Below are 16,880 nucleotides of genomic sequence, written 5' to 3'. Positions count from 1 at the left end.
GGGCATATCTCATCTGTTCCTGGTCAAAAATGCTTTAATTTTCATCATTTAGCACTACTTTTTGAAATGGAAGAGCCTTGATAGGTTGAATGTCCTTCACTTATTCCCTCAGCACACACGTCACAGTTCTCTTATCTGCGGACATTTGGTTCTCCAGAAGATTTGTAGTTTATTTCACCAAGACTTTAAGAGTCATTATCTCAGCTCAGGGAGCATGATATAACAGCAACAAAACTGCCCCAACATTTGAAGCAAGTTCTGGAAATACATACACAACTGACCTTGGAAAAAGGGAAAGGAAAAAAAAAGTATGCTCTCTGCTCAGAGTGGAAAAAGAAGCATTCCTCTTTTTGTACTGACAGTTCTACCAGCAATATGGTTTAACCATTTGTGTGTTAAACATCCACCCCACCACTGCACACAGTTAAATTATATTTATCTTGTCAGTTGGCAGTTTGAAGTTTAGTTATATAACTAAACTGCAGGCTTCTGCATTTTTATAGCATCCTGAAAGAACTACTGGTATGACAAATACAATACGGCCATGCTCTTCCTGTGATCATTTAGTTTTCTGTATTCTTTTCTCTCTCATGAACCTATTTCATATCTCCTTTCTAAACTTGCACTCTCTTAAAACTACCACACTTCTTTGCTCTTCTCGTGTAACTTGGTTTTAGGGTTTGAAGGCAGTAATTAAACTATGGATTAGGTGAAGGCTGTCCTATGTGGAAGGACAGGGCCAAGAGGGCTCCTTCCTCTCCAGTTCACTCACATAAGGAATGGTGCAAATCAGTGTTCAGGATGCTGTGCACCGGCAGTGTGTGTGTGTCTGCACTGAGCTCAGCTAAATCCTTACCTCCAGGTGTTTGTGCCTATGAACAAATTTGCCATTTCCCCCCATATTTTCCTTGAAAAGATCTAAAACCTCCTTCCAGAGCATGCCAGAGCTGTTTTTCACTACTCCTTTCATGTAACACATAATTTAATCCTCACTTAAAAATTTGGCAGATGGCACTCTAAAACGACACATTTTAATCAAGAATGTGAAGGTGCTTTTTAATGCTGTATTTTAAAGAAGTGGTTTTAAAACATCTATATCACAGCAAAAGACCTACCTTCATGGTAAGCAACAGGAGTTTAAGTCTGTCCCTAGTCTTTATCAATTACACCAATGAACCAAAAGCATTCTTCTACATGAAGCATATACTCCTTTATCCTGTATAAAATTTCATTGTGAAAATATATTCAAATCACAATTTTCAGAGATAAAGAATTAATTTTTTATAGTTCCACAACTTTTCTTGCAATGCTAAGATGACTCTGAGACAGCTCATCAGTTAACATGTCCCATATTTACTGGTCTAAAAAAACCCTTTAAAAATGTGTTTTGAGAGTGCCTCTAATGCTGGAACTAGTTTTAATCAAGGGGATATGTAATAGTTTTTCAAGTCTGAGGCCCTCTAATTAAAATCCAATTCATGTTCCACAAGCTGAATATATTTTCAATTAGATTGCTTTCCCAGTAAAGCTTTAAAGGAAAAGATTTTGTGCCATTAAGTTGATTTCTCTTGGAATAAACTCTTTTTAACCAAATGTGTAACAGTGTTGTCACTCTTGCATCAGCTGAAAGTCTGTGCAGACATAGTTATTGCCTGAAGGAAACTCACTTGCACCTACCACTGATTCGTCTGTATCAAAGGAGAAACAAGTTAATGTAAAAGGAACACATACACTACACATAACATCCAAGTATATGTTTGGAGGTTTTCTAGGGTTTTATTTACTTCTCAATAATGCTAAGCAAGGATATTCATAGACTAAAGTATACCCTATACATAAAAAAGCTTATACTCTAAATATGTAATATAAAATAATGAGAAAGGACAGTGTTATAAATGATGCTTTAGTTGCATCATTATGAATTACACATAAAATAGTACATCTCTTTGACTAAATTATGAGTCTAACTATTTTTTTTTTTTTTAATTCTACAGCTAGTAAGGCAGAAAAGCAAATACCCAGCTATAAAAGCATTGGGGAAAAAATCTGAAAGTCAAAATCTTTTCTGTCATTTGCAGTAGTACAGTGACCAAGTGATAATGAAGTAACAGAGGCTTCACATGGGCACTCTCTGAGACTTCAGATGAGAGCTCTAATAGATGTCAAATTTCCATATTTGAAGGGAAACATAGGATTCAAAATATTCAACACAATCTAGAACATAAAGTTCTCAATACAGAATAAAATCCAAGAAAAAGGGAAATTTTTTTGTCCTCTGGGAAAACATTACAAGCTGAGACAATCCTTGGGTTTTCTCTCCAACTGGGCTTGAGCTGCTCCTGTGTGGTACTGAGTACATTTTGATCTACGATCACTTCTGTTGCTCCCATATTATGTGTTAATGACACCTGTTGCACTAAGCCTTTCTACATTTTCAGATAAACCTGAAACATCAGAAGAACTGCTGCCCCCCTGCAACTAATATGTCTCATCACCTTCAGCTGTAATAAAACACTCTTGGTCAGAAAAAAATATGTGAAAGTGGATTACAACCCTTCAGACAAGAAAGGCAAGGAAAAAATTTCGGTACTAAACAGTAACCTGTTTTGTGATCAGAGGTGAAATTTCAACTTGAACCTTTTCCTCCAGCTGCTCAGTCTGAGTGTCAAAGGACATGAAAGTGGATTAGAAGGATGGTGTGGAGAAAATACTTTAATTTTTAGCAGCTGTTCAGGCTTACAATGAATTAATAAACACCTGCAGAAAAACTTGAGATAGGCATTTAAGGTAGAAAGTACGTGTGGAACGAAAATTGATACAGTTTTCAAAGGCCAGTTAAACTAGATATAACTATGCCCTAAGCAATACTTTGTCTCGTGCAATACACTCTGTTACTCAGGCTGGAGAATCCGTAAGATTTACATTCACTGGCCCATGACAGAGCATAGTAATCAGAGTTCACCTATTGAGAGCTCTTTGGTTACTTATCCTGTTCAGCCATTAGTGATTTCACATTAAATCTTTTTTTTTTTTTCCCCACTTGAATCCTGACCAAAAGAAAGAGTAAGTTAATTTATTATATTAAAGAGTAAAAAAAAAAAAAAAAAAAAAATTCCAGATGACACCTAAACAACTGCAGCATTAACACACTTTCTGCTGCAGATTTGTGTGTTTTGAAGCTTCCCAAATTACTTTTGGAAAAAGTTTTATGCTGTTATCTCTGCTTTGCCATTACTGAGCGACACTCCTGCTTCTGTGTTGCCAGTGGCACAACTCTATTGGTGTTTGACACTATTTTAATGGGAATAGCATACAACTCTGTCTTTACAGAATGGAAAAAAACCCTCAGTCTCTGAAGAACTGAGTACCTGTAGCTCCATGAGCCACCCCACTTCTTGAACTTTTCAGTCTCCACATCACCAGGTTGCTAACCACCTTTCTGTTCACTACAAGGAGTTCCCCAAGATACAGATGGAGTTGGCTGTTATTTCTGAAAAAAAACCACCCTGATTTGCTTAGAATTAAGAAAACAGAGTCCTCTTCTGGAGTAAGTGAATAACCAAGTAAAACCTTCTTTCTGTGGTAAGCCATTTAATGCCTTGTTTTTCATACAGTTGTGGCTGGACTGTTTGCCAAAAATGGAGTTAACCAAAAAGTCTGGGCCCTCTTTAAACTCCACTCTCACTTTCCGGCAAAGTGCCCTCACCGTCAAACTCTTGGAAGATCTAGGAGATGAGAAATACCTCTCTCTCCTTTTGCAATTACTTTCCAGAAAAGCGAAACTGATTCCAAGGCAGGAAAGAAGCAAGCAAGACTGCTTCTGTGCCTCAGTGGGTAGGACGCCCAGCTAGCATACAGTTCTGACTTTGTACATATACTCTTTTGTTGTTAATGGTATGATGAGATCTAGTTATAACTGAGTATCTTCAGTCTTACAGCAGCAGAGTATGATTCATCACTGCCAAGCAGGCTTAATTTGACAGCTACAGATAGGAACATGACTGAAAAATCTCTTGCTATGTATACTTCAGATGCTGAAAGCTTGCACTCCAATTATTTGGATATAAACAGCACTTAAAAATTATTCAACTGTATAGAACAGTGTGTATGCTGTAGTGACATAATAAAACCTGTTTCACGGACATAATCTAATAAAACATGGTCTGATAATTCACTATAGTTGGTAAAATTCTGGATGATATAGCTGATTGAGTCATTTATCTTTAGGTAACTGATTCAGACTCGTTCAAAATCAATGGTAACTGAATCTTCACGCCAATTTACTCCAGCTCAGTAGAAATTTTAAATGAGTGGAAATGAAGTAATGCCTTGGATGAAATTCTTGTGTGACAAATATCTATATTCCAAAAGCACTTATTACTGACAAGCCTGAATACATTAGGAGAGAAGTTATGAAGATGGAGAACATTTACTAAAAGAAGAAATACTGCATCAGAGACTGTCTTAGAGTTGCTTCCGGACAGTATGGGTTCAGTGCATCTATGAAAGGAAAGCAGAGCACGTTGTCCTTGACTTTCTGGAAGAAGTCATATGGTTTGACCATGCATAGCCAGGCTGCTGTTTCCTCATAGACCACACAATGAAGCATGCCACCAGCATAAGAAGGCAGCCAGGCATGCCATATGCTGACATCAAGAGCTCTCAACTTGTCAAATCCTGGCTGTCACTAGCACAGTCAGCATACCATGGTGGCTGTGTCTCACACGGACTTATTTGTACAGGGCCAGCGTGTCAGCAGATCAAGCAGAGCATGCAAGCAAATGTGATGGCAGTGCCACAGGCATTTTGCAAACAAAAATTAGAAGCAAGGCAACAACACATGTATTCATATCACAAGGTGAACTGTGGCTTCAAAGGAAGAAGGGACAGGAACTAGTATGAGCTGTATCCTGCCATGTCTCTTCTCTATTTTTCAGCGCACAGCCAACACCAGGACCCGGAGGACTGATGGCAAAGGTGGCTCCAGCTGCGTGTGGGTACCATGTGTGCTACTCTGTGGCAGTCAGCACATAAATGCAGGAAAGGCTGTGGCCACCTCCCTTCCTCCCCAAATTAGGACTTTATCTAGGTCTTCGACATCTGCAACTACAGCCAAAGCACAGATTCCCAGAGTACCTGGCAAGTTCTCTGCAGTGGTCTGAACCCTGCAGCACAGGTAAGCTTTTCCACAAAGGCAGGGAGTGCCTGTGGGCACTGCGGTTCCCTTGCAGAAATGGTTTTCCAGAAATCTAAATATCAAACTTCCTCTTGCTTTCTCTTTGACTTTTTGAGCTGTCCTCTCCCATCCAATTATTTACTTGGTACACGGTACAAGTATTTCTGAAAGCTGTTACGTTTTGCTCTGCTGGCCTTAGCTGTTTTTAAACTCCTGCTGTTGTCTGTTCCTTTAGGTGCGCTTTCTACTTCTCTCATGCAGACTGATGATTTTTTTTAGATGTAAAGGACATCTAACAACTTTGTTGAGCACCTACATATGGAGAAGTGCTAGTGCGAAGCTGTTGAAAAAATGCAAGACAGATTTGTCCTATATACTTCTGAACTATTACATACTGGTTTTATGACTAACCAATGGTAGCTTTTTATTAGATTTCTGTTCTGGACAATCAAATACAGAAAACTCAGTAAAGCTGCCCAGATAAAAATTTCTGACTAGACAGTCAGTTTGGAAAAAACCCCACACTTGGGAGCTCAGCAACATGAGCCACAGTTAACATCTAGTCTTTCTCCCCCATCTCTAGAGCGCACCAGTGTCCAGGAAAGGATCCCGTACACCCACTTGGAGTTTAAATACCTTTTTGTAGCCATTCGCTTATGAAAGAGAAAAGTAAATAAAAACAATGTTTAGTTCTATTAGGAGTCAAACAAAAGTACACAGACCTTCCCCCAGCCAAACTCTAGGCAAAAAGCAAAGCCTCTCTCAGCCAAGTTCCTGAAGAGGGAAGCTGTGTGAAAGAGCCAGGAGACCCTTTCAAAAGGAAAGTCTTTGGGCAGCATACAGCTGGCTATCCCTCTCTGGGCTGGTGAGGAAGAGGCATGGGTAACATTGCTCTGCTTCTCTCCTGTTAGCTGGCTGGTGGAGTGACTGCTGAAAGCCATCTGCAGCTGCGGATACCATCAAAGCAGCCCTCAGGCTGCTCTGGCTTATCCCAGCAATGAACTTGACTTTGAGATGCTCCAGAGGACACCTGGAGCAAAGTGGTGCCCCTTCACATCCACTGGCCGGCAGCTTCTGAACCCTGGCACTTCTGCTGCCAGCTGCATTTCCAAATATCCATTACAAATGCTACAATGTTAATACCAAGGGCTTACAAATATCTACATAGTGACTGACATGTTGTGGTCTTCCTCTTAGCCACAAGGCCTTTTCCTCTGACCTCTGGCCAGGCTAATTCAGACTGTCACGGACTGGAATATCACCTCTCTAAGGAATGTATATATTTTTAAGGATGACGTGTTCAGGCGGATTTCAGACTAATGCTGTGCCACCTGCACATGAAGAAGCTATGGGAAGCTTTCCAGGAGGGGAGCTCCTTGTGAGCTCCTGCTGGCCTTGAGCTGTGTGCAGCTGCTGGCTGCCAGCTCAGAGCCGCCTGGTCCTGGTCCCTCAGCCACTGCCTGGCCTGACATGAGGCCACACCTGGACTTAACAGTTAAATTAAACTTGGTCAGCTAACACCATTTCTGTGGGTCTTCTTACCCATGCCTCAAGGTTCCCTTCTGGTTTTTTTGCCATGGGTAGTGACAGTTTTTGGTTTCTATGGTTTATCAACGGTTTCCCTTACCAACAGATCTATTCCTCTGACTGAAAGTCTGGCACAGCTGGAAACTAGAAGGAAAACCACAAGTGAATGGCTGGCACCCACTTACCATTCATCTCCAACCACAGACTGATACAGTTACTGGATTTGACTAACGGCTATCAATCAGCCCAACTGTAGACACTTAGAAAGATATCAGCTAGAAAAGGCTTGAGGGAAAATATGAGCTAAAATCCAGCAAGGTATTTTACTTTCAATGGGATGATGCTGTCTTGGAAATTCACATGTATTTTGTACTTGATAATTAGTGTTATTATCCTGACTGTTTGCCCTTCTCTCCATTAATGTGTGTTTGTCCTCTGCCCAAAGCCAAAGGGAGTTCTGCCTTGGAGGTCAGATTCAACAGAAAACAACCCTGCCTATCCAAAAAATGGAATACCATGAACAAGTGCAGTCTTCTTCCTTCCTTTGTTAGTTAAGTTTGAAGGAAAATGTCATTGTTGTTCCATCAGATCACTAAGGTCACTAAGCTAAACTGTGGCTTGGGTCCATTCAGCTTAAAAAATGCTTGAAAAAAATCTTTGTAATAGGCTGGCTACTTATCTGGGGAGGAAGAAAAAATCCTATTTTATTAGGTCTGGTTTGGAAAAACCATCAGCCTCCCACACACCCATATGCACATGAATGGCAGAAGAATAAAGGAGAAAAAGCGCAAAGCACAGAATTTTGAATGCTGACAAGATCTTTCCAAGGAACAAACCTTCTCCCAGTACAGTTGGTCTGGACTGTGGTGAACTTTTATGGCACTTGCAACTTAAATCATTCTTGTAACAAAATAAGATAATTTCCAAAAATGGCAAAAACAAACTCAGGCCAGAACTGTACAGTACTTTGGTTCAAAGGTTGCAAATCAAGCTGTGTAGCTTTCACAGCTCTAAGCTGCAACATCCACCTTTGCTTGTTAAAACAAAGACAAAACAGAAAAGGAAAAAAGAAAAGTTGTTGTTCTAATTTTCCTGCTACCAGAATCCAACTGCAAGCTAGCAGACAAGTGAATGATTACACTTCTGAGCTCTTGGTCCACTAGATATGTTGGTTTAAGGTTCACTGGAAAACACTAGATAATATGATTGCAAAGTCTGTGTTTAAAATTGCTGCATGATAAAAAGAACAGTCCTCTCTTAAACCACATAAGATGTTTGCCAGTTTATATGAATAACTGAATTTATAAACAGCATTCATGGCTGTATTTACTCAGTCGCTTTTTGCCTAGATGTCTCTACTGTCTCGGTTTTATTATACCTTCCCCCTCAATATCCAGTTATACATCCTTTTTTTTTTTTTTCTTTCACAGATTCCCCTTCTGTCCCTCCATTTCGCTTTTCAACATAAAGATTTGAAAATATATTACAGCTCTCTTCTCTCTCTGCTTTTGAAAGGCATTTCAGAGATGTGTTGAAAACAGAAATGTGTGTGAACAAGAGCACAAAAAGGGAAGGTTAAGCTAAGAGCTGAAAAAAGGTAGAAACTTTAACATACAGAGGAATACAGGATCTAGTAGACGAAGAAAAATATCCTTACTGCTGCATAGCTATAGTGCCAACTTAAAACAGTGAGGACTAAACAATCACATTAGTTGAGGCACAGGAAAATAACTGAGAAAGAATGAAAATGCATCTGAAATGAGACAAAGCCATGTCACAGAAGTATGCCTCCCAGTTCCTTACATGGCAGTATTCATATTTTAAAGTCTCTTTATTATCTTTAGAGTCTCTTCTCAGAGTCTGTTCACAGTACTATTCTTATATGTGCAGAAAGGTAAAACAAAACTGAAGTTTTCACTACTATCAGTCAGTTGCGTTTCTTTCTCTTGTGTTCGAGAGAACAATACACTGCAATACCCACACACATAGCAAGAAGTTAAAACCCCAATTTGGTGACAATTCACAACAGTGTGCAGAACAACTCTTAATAAAGATAATTTTAAAAAGACAAGGAATATAATCCTTCCCTACAGAAATTCTGGTGATTTTTCCATGATTTTCTACCTTACCTAAATCATGCCAAGTTTATTCATTGATTTCAGTTTAAGACAGTTTCATTTTCGGCTTGTTACATGAACATGTGGTCTTTCTTTTCTGGTCCTGTCCAAACCGAAGTGTCTTCAGTTACATCTTTGCCTGCACTGATGCACTGGAGCTAGGGCAAGAATATGTACGGTACTTAGAAAAACAAGCTCCATATTAAGTTGTGTAGTATTTTGCTGGTAATGTTCCAGTATATGATACTTTACTGTTGATTACAGGCTTTAAACAAATGTTCCTGCTCCCCAATGCTTTGGATAATCGAACAATATTAATGGAAAACATTTTTAAGTGATGACATACTGTTATTTAATTTGAAGTGAGGGTCACTTCATACATATATCCTCCTGTAAGGTATGTATTCGCGAAGTTACGAATTCATTGTCTGTTCCTCAAGACCATTAAACAGCAAAGCAATTCATCACAAGGAATGACTACTCCAGGATATGTCTGGAGTAGAGGACAAGTACCTCAAATTTCCAAGCAATTCTCTGCAATAGCAGAATTTCTGTGAATCACTTTCCTCCAAGCACACCATCCTCTCTACATTCTCCAGATGAAAAACATGCTTAGGCAGCTGAGAACCTTGGTTCTGCTGTTGAACATACGTTGCCAGATGTATACCTAACTTTTTCAAATTGCAACCTTGAAAGACTACATCTGTGAGAGATTAGCACCTATAGGAACAGCTAGCTCAGACCACATGAGCATGAAATGAAACTGATGACAGTCAGAAAACAGACTCAGGGATGAACTGGACTTCAGATCTCTTCTGAGATAAAAGCTGTCCATCCCATTCAAAGCACCAAAGAACCTGCAGGCTATGTTACCAGTTACAACTTTGTTGCCACTGGTAACAAGTGGGAGTATGTGCCTCCTTCTCTGGATAAGGACATACATGCAGTGGCTCACATAGTCATGGCCTGACTTCCTTTGAAGTGCCACTTTTGTGTATGTGTGTGTGTGACATTTTAACAGAAGACAACAATTGCACTAGCAGTGTGGCTTAAATTCTTGCAAATTTAGCTTGAACACATTCTTGCTTGTGTTACACAGTCTCATGAAGACCAGAGGAGAGACTGCCAATTCCAGCCACAGCTCTTCAACTGACAGTTCTTCGTCTCTTCCATATGCACATATCCACATACATTGCAACCCTGATTTTGAATGAAAGTCTCACAGTCTTAGGGACTTACCTATTGAGGTTGATTTCACAGACAGGACAACTGAAAGTTTATCACTGAAAGAAGTGCAAGGAATGGAAGCCGGGACACTACCATGTGATACCCTCTATCCCTGCCAGTTTGCAACACCTGTCTTTTACAGAAATCACTCCAACCAAGTGCTGTACTATGCACATTAACAGAGATTAGCTCCGCCACTCTTTGTGCCACTCTGTCGCACTGAATTGTTTCTACAGAGGTTACAATCCCCTTTGAAGTCAGGGTTAATTTCAACAATTATTTCAGTGAAGCTGAGACTAAATTTACCACATGATCCAGCTAAAAAGAATTATTCTTTTCATTCAGTGATAGAAGTTCACAAACTTTCCTATCCAGCTTCAGGTTTTGGAGACAGCTTAAAAACAGTTACCCTGTTACACTTGCCTATTTTCTTCTGCATACGCTTGACCATATTTATCACACAAAACATTAACTGAAACTTGAGCTGCAGAGCGGACTGCTCTTCTCTCACAAGTAGAGGTTGAATCCAGGGGCAGCTGGGTGCCCCATCTCCTTCCACAAACCTATCCTACCACCGGGTTGACTCAGAAAAAGTACATGCAATGGATCTGACAGCTCCTTTTCAAAATACTAATAACCTATGGCTTGTTTGGAAAGGGGTATATAGATTTACTATATTTTAGTGCAAAAGATGCTTGACATTATACTGTAAGATACTGTACCTAAGCATGAATATGTGTATATTGGTAGTTTTTAAAACCTGTTATATATTAAAAATAATAAATGTTTTATTATTAAAGACAGCCTGTAGGTCCCAAATCCAGAGCTTGCATCACAACCTGACCACCAGACAAGGCTCTAAGCTTTGATTTTATCACCTCTGTCTACATTACCTAGAGCAACAAAAGTCCTGGTCTCATGGCTGTTCTACTCAAAATGATGTAACTCCTCTAACTGGACAAATTTATACCATTGAAAGATCACTTATATCCTATAGCTCATTTCCCTACGTCCATTGTTTGTACCTACCAGGGAACTTGTCCCATCACAGGTATTTTAGTAGAGTCACACATTTCTTATCTGCTGCTACAAATCTCAAGCATGGCTGGCCGGTAATGAAGTAAGTTTCTCACATATATCAGAAGCTGGCAGAGTAAACTGAAAAAAGAGACAACCACTAAACCCTTGATTTTATATTTAAAAATGATTAAATAATAACCTCATGCTATTTGTGCCAATCTTGTGGCTTATGACATTATGGGACTGATGATCTTACCAACAGCCGGCTGATAAAAACACCATGGAGCTGGTGCACGAACGATCTCAGTAAGAAGCCCACGTCCATGGACTTCATTTCCCTCTCGGCTGGATGAAGCCTGGGGCACTGTTTCACTTTTGGTTTGAGGAGGTGGAAAAGGTTTTTGAGAGAGGACTGTTTCATGTTTTGGGCTTGAATTGGTACCTGTAATGTTTGTGAAGTTTGCACATGCAGTCATAACACTGGCCACTCTCAAATGTTTGCCTTCTTTAGCTTGACTGGCTGTGAATATAACATAGGCTACAAAACCCAATGGTCTCTTCTGATGATTTTTAGCTTTCTGTTTACTGCAAAGGGAGACAAACTCAGTTGCTTGTGCAATATTATATTAAACTTGCCTAGCTGGAACTATGTATCTGACTCATTAGTCCCACATACAAACCTATTGACATCCTAGTTTGTGCAGGATTGGAATCATACAGGATTGTGGTTTTGAAGACTGGGCATGTATAGATGCACTAAGAACTAGACATTGAAACATTTAGACATTTTTTCTCAAGACTGCCTGCTCAGAAGAGTCCAAGATTGGTAATCACCGCTTTCTTCTATAGACCATTTCACCCAGATTCAGATTCCAGTCATCGTCCTCTCTCACACTCCTTCACCTTAATTAATACTATCTAATTCAAGCAAGAAGAGAGACAGTTCCTTCTTCCCTAAAACACTGGTCATGGCTTCCTGCTTTGGAGCTGCCTGCAGTCCTTCAGCCAGCTGGAAGAGTTTCATGTATCCAGACAGAAATGGATGCTTCTTCCATCTTAGTCTTTCTCTTTAATGAGTTGTTCACTGAGTAGGAGGTACAAGGCCCTTCCCTACTGTCCAGGAAAATGCTGAGCCTCAGAGTGAAACCTTTTTATAAGTAATCCTTATTTTTACCTAAACATTAACAAAAAAGACAGCTGATCTTCTTGCTGTGCCACAGGATGACCCCATGCCCTTGGGTCCTCATCAGTCCTGCCAGCTGCATCTCTGAAGGGTTCTGTGGTATGGTAGCAATCCATAGCGTACCTTACAATTTTCCTTACTGCATTCCTTAATGCACCATAGCTTTTACATCACAAAGAAAACAGTCACTGTGACAAACAGTTACACTTTCCTCAGATAACGACAGTCCATCAAAATGTGTGTGGAAGTCCCTGCCGTCTAGTTAATTAGAAAGGAAATTTAAAAAAATTGGATATAGCATATAAGGAAAACTTCAAGTAATGATTTATTTGGGGGTGCTCTCATCAGCAGTGCACGTGGACAGAAAAAGATGCACAAAGCAGAACAGTTTTTGTACACTTAACATACACCTGCTACTGAGCAATTTATTGTTGATCTGTAAGTAGAGTAGGATCCTTGGGAATCTGTGTGAGGGGTTTCAGAATCAAGCTTTGTACATTCACGCATGCAGAAGCCTACAAATCTGCACCCTTTTTAAAATGTTTTAGATATAGCTATGACTTTATACAAACCTCAGGCTGCAGGAGGACCAAAGTCCTCAGCTGAGAAGCATCATTTGTTTAGCTGAATCAGCCAAGATGCAAGTAAAGTTCTGATTTACTCTATATATTCTATATACTATATATACTCTCTATATAATTATTTTATGTCTATGAATTCCTTTATACACTTTTGTGTATTTTTGATCTATTTCCTAAACAAATACCTTGTTTGCATTTGTCTTAAACTGCTTTGGATTAAGAGTGATTCAAATATGATGAGGTGCCTTCTGTGAGACACAGCAGCCTGTAACATCTGGACTGGACCATTCATACAGAGGTCACCTCTCTACTACACTTGTCCAAACCTACAGCACCTTTACTGTGTTTGTAACAGCCCACAAAACTATATTCTAGCAAACTCAACGTGCCAAACATCTTCTTGGCATAAACAGGATTCTGATATGTTTTGTGATGCTGTGTAGTGGTTTATTTTGAAACTCATTCCAGTGAAGTCTCCATGATATAAAAAAGCCCAAAGGAAACTCAGTACCTTTCTTAAAAATGACAGAGCTTTAAAATCTTCCAAAGAGAACACAAAAGAGAGTAGGGAAAGAAGAGAAGTACCCAGTAAGACAGTAAAAATAAAAGGTTGTATTAAAGCCAAACCAGCATCTATGTCTCAGATTTAGCTGCATTCTCATGCTCTTATCCTATCAGCACCAGTGGAAATGCAGATCGGTGGTTACCCAAGGGCACTAGCATTTTCCAGCAGAAATAGCTGTTGCATTTATTCAATCTTTTGGAAATAATCCATGGAATTTGCAAAATTTTACAGTTTATTGCTACCAAGGTCACCGTAACATGGGTTTTTCTTTTGCAATCCAACAGGAGAATCAGAAATACAACATATATCATACAGAGAGTATTGCAACATTAACCCAGTACAACAGTCCATGGAGACAGCATTCAGTGCTGTTCCTTGTAGCTTTATGGCAATAAGCCTTGGGATTAGTCTTCCAAATCATGCTTACATATTGATGTGAAAGTCATATTGTTTTCAATGAAACAACATAGTACATACAGACTTGGCAGATTTCTGACCTCTACAGTTTTTGACAATCTCCCAAATTTTGGACTGAGAATGTCAGACTGACCCTGCATTTGGCAAGAATAATAGAAATTCTGGTTTTATCAAACACTGTTTCAAACCAGATCTCATTTACATTTAAAAAAATAATTCTCTGATCTTGTAATATTAATGTAATATTCTCACTTGTAAATAAGTAGAAAATTTAACTGTCCATAATTTAATTTATTGTTGGATTTAGAGAGTCAGTGAGGCTCACATATCATAAAAGGAAAATAAAATTCAATTGGTGGTGCTTGTATATGGGAATATTTCTTATCTGTCAGAATACTGCACATTAAATGAGGAAAAAAAGAGAGTTTTGAGCATGTAATAAAGTTCTGTGTTCAGCTGTTTGTTCTGTATCACTCTAATTCAAATGCTAAAATGAAATTGTTGACTCTGCTATTTAAATCAGAAAAAATATCAATGGTAATGTTGTGAACCTGGCAGTATATGGCATAAGACTAAATCTTTAAAAGTTTGCAATGGAAGATTTGATTGATACTCCTAAAGTACACATTCTTTTTTTCTCTCATTTTCTGACCTCATTTCTGAGTCAGAAACAGAGAGGGTGGAGTATAATAATTCTACCCAGGCCATTTGACCAGGCAAGAAGCCCAAGAAAAATGATTTTTCCATATACTAACATTAATAAGTAGTAGAATCCCAAAGTTATTTTGCAAGACTTCAATTAGTATTTTGAACTTCACGTTGTATAAATTAAACAGTTGTTTCTCAAGGCCCTTGCAGTATGGCTTCTCCTTGCAAATTATACTGCTTTTGGTTTTTAGGCTACCCAGTGTATAATTTTCTTTCACATTTTCTTTGCGTATATTCTTTGATTTCACAGTGGGTGTTACAAACTACTACACAGTTTCTAGATGGAGATCGCCCAGGTGAAGACAACAAGCACTTTTTCAGTAAGCTCAACCAAAGACCATGTGATTGGATTAACATCAAGACAGATTTACATTGTTAAGGTTCTTGGGTGTTCCTCTCCACACCCTGCATGGTACAACCTCCATATTACTATCCTTCCATGGGAAGGACCAGTACGTAAGTGTTCCTCTCACATTCACAACTCATCTGCATCCAGCAGTATATTTTGTAGGTAGACACTTCCGATGATAGCCAATTTAACTGAATCAGCCAAAAAAATGTCTTTTATCTGCTTTTTTTGGCTTATATTTAACATCTTTGTTAACCTGCTCTCAGGCTAAATAGCTTATTCTTAAAAAAATTTTTACCTTTAGAAATGAACTTTACAGTGACTTCTGAGATCTCAGATGTGCCAAGAAGGGACTATGAGCAAACACCTGACACTCCAATGCACAAACTCCGGAGCAAGACTCTGCTGACCACCATGCCCTGCCTTCCTCAGGGTAAATCCTCTTCAGAATTCAGCTTTACTCAAATTGATCAACAGTCTCTCTAGCCAACTTTTATCTGCATTTGCATTCAGGTGTAACAGGAACACAACAGTGCACATAGAGGCTTTATTTACCAAGAGCTGAGGCAGACTCCCACCAAAAAAGGGACTCCAAGATGGCAACAAGTATGAATTCGCAATGGCTATTGATGTTTTGTGCTGCAAATAAAACATCCTATCAGGCCTTTTCATAATAAATGTGATCCAGTGTATTGTACGAGACTTGTTACTGCATTTTTTCAAATTTCAAATGAAAAACATGAATAAAATAAAACTGTATTTCTTACTTTCGACGGAACATTTCTGCAAATATGCAGCCAACACTCCAAAGATCCACTGGTGTTGCATAGCTGGACTGAAGCAAAACTTCAGGAGCTCTATACCACAAAGTAACAACCTGTAAAACAATAAGGAACGTAAGAGAGAGCACACTTAGCTACAGAATTATAATCTTATACGGGTTACGTAAACAACTCCCATTTAGTTTAATCCAAATTGTAAAATTTCACAGGTTAGGGCAAACTGGTTTGGCCAGTGCATAGAAAAGGGTTTTCTATGGAAAATCTCAGTATGGATTCATGCAGTGATGATGAGTTGGGAAGTGAGACCACTTCTTGTCAACAGCAGTGCAGTTCAGGGTACAACAAAAATATAATATCAGAGTACACTGTTGGTGTGGTATCACAATATCACAGCATGCTACTAAAAACTCTTTGAAGCTTTTGCAACTTCAAGACCCTAAACACCTTCCAGTGGAGATCTGGACTCTCCATAGAGCAAACATTAGTCTATTGAACAAGGCTGCCTTTTCTTAATCAGCTTTTGTGGACCCCTTAGATGTAGTCACCAGAGCCAAGCTGGAAACAAGTAAGCTAGGAAATACTGTGGTTTTACCCATAGGACAAATCAGAATCTGTTGCTCGTGTCTGTCCTAAGCCCTTCATAGTTTCTGTATTGTTTTTTGTAAAAGAAATGGGGTTTGCTCAAGTGTATGGGTCAACCTGGGTAAACACGTCTAATCTGTCTCAGAAGTTCTCTCTGAAGAAACCGAAGATAAAACTTATTGTATCGGTTGGATATAGATTAAGTCAAACCCTCCCCAATGCTGTCCCTTATCAAAGGCATTCAGTGCTGTTCATTGTGGTTTCCTTGTGCACAGAGGTACCTTAAACTGCCAGCTTTCAACTAAGCAACACAGCACAGGGTTCCTTGGCTGATTCCTGACCTTCGTAGTTGTGTCTTTAGTCTCTGCCCATGTGCTGCTGGTTAGATAAGCACTAACTTCTCTCACAACTTATTTCCAAATGATACACTCTTTCTCAGGGACATATGCCATGTAAAGTGTCTGCTTTTAGGCTGTACTTGTCCTGGTGGTCACGTTGCAACATGTTGTAGAGACCCAGTGGGAACTTTACTGGCACTGCTCCATTGATGTGCTTGCATGAGTCCTGCACATTGGACCCACAACAGAGATGGGACAGTTTATATTTATCCTTTTGTTTGCCACAAGCAGACCAAATACAGATGAGC

General features: G+C 39.3%; 1 protein-coding gene across 5 annotated transcripts in view; it reads right to left on the bottom strand.

Annotated features, from left to right (window-relative positions):
• CDK6 (cyclin dependent kinase 6) overlaps positions 1–16,880 on the bottom strand; it is a 147,399-nt gene that overhangs the window by 27,503 nt on the left and 103,016 nt on the right. For all 5 annotated transcript variants that reach the window (XM_056333962.1, XM_056333958.1, XM_056333959.1 and 2 more), the window contains exon 5: positions 15,638–15,747. In XM_056333962.1, the coding sequence (XP_056189937.1) occupies positions 15,638–15,747 (110 nt within the window). The remainder of the gene's footprint in view (positions 1–15,637; positions 15,748–16,880) is intronic.

The sequence above is a fragment of the Falco biarmicus genome, chromosome 4 (genome assembly GCF_023638135.1).
Source record: "Falco biarmicus isolate bFalBia1 chromosome 4, bFalBia1.pri, whole genome shotgun sequence".
NCBI classification, from domain to species: domain Eukaryota; kingdom Metazoa; phylum Chordata; class Aves; order Falconiformes; family Falconidae; genus Falco; species Falco biarmicus.
Note: the sequence above shows the minus strand (reverse complement) of the source record. Positions and strands in the feature narration are given on the sequence as shown.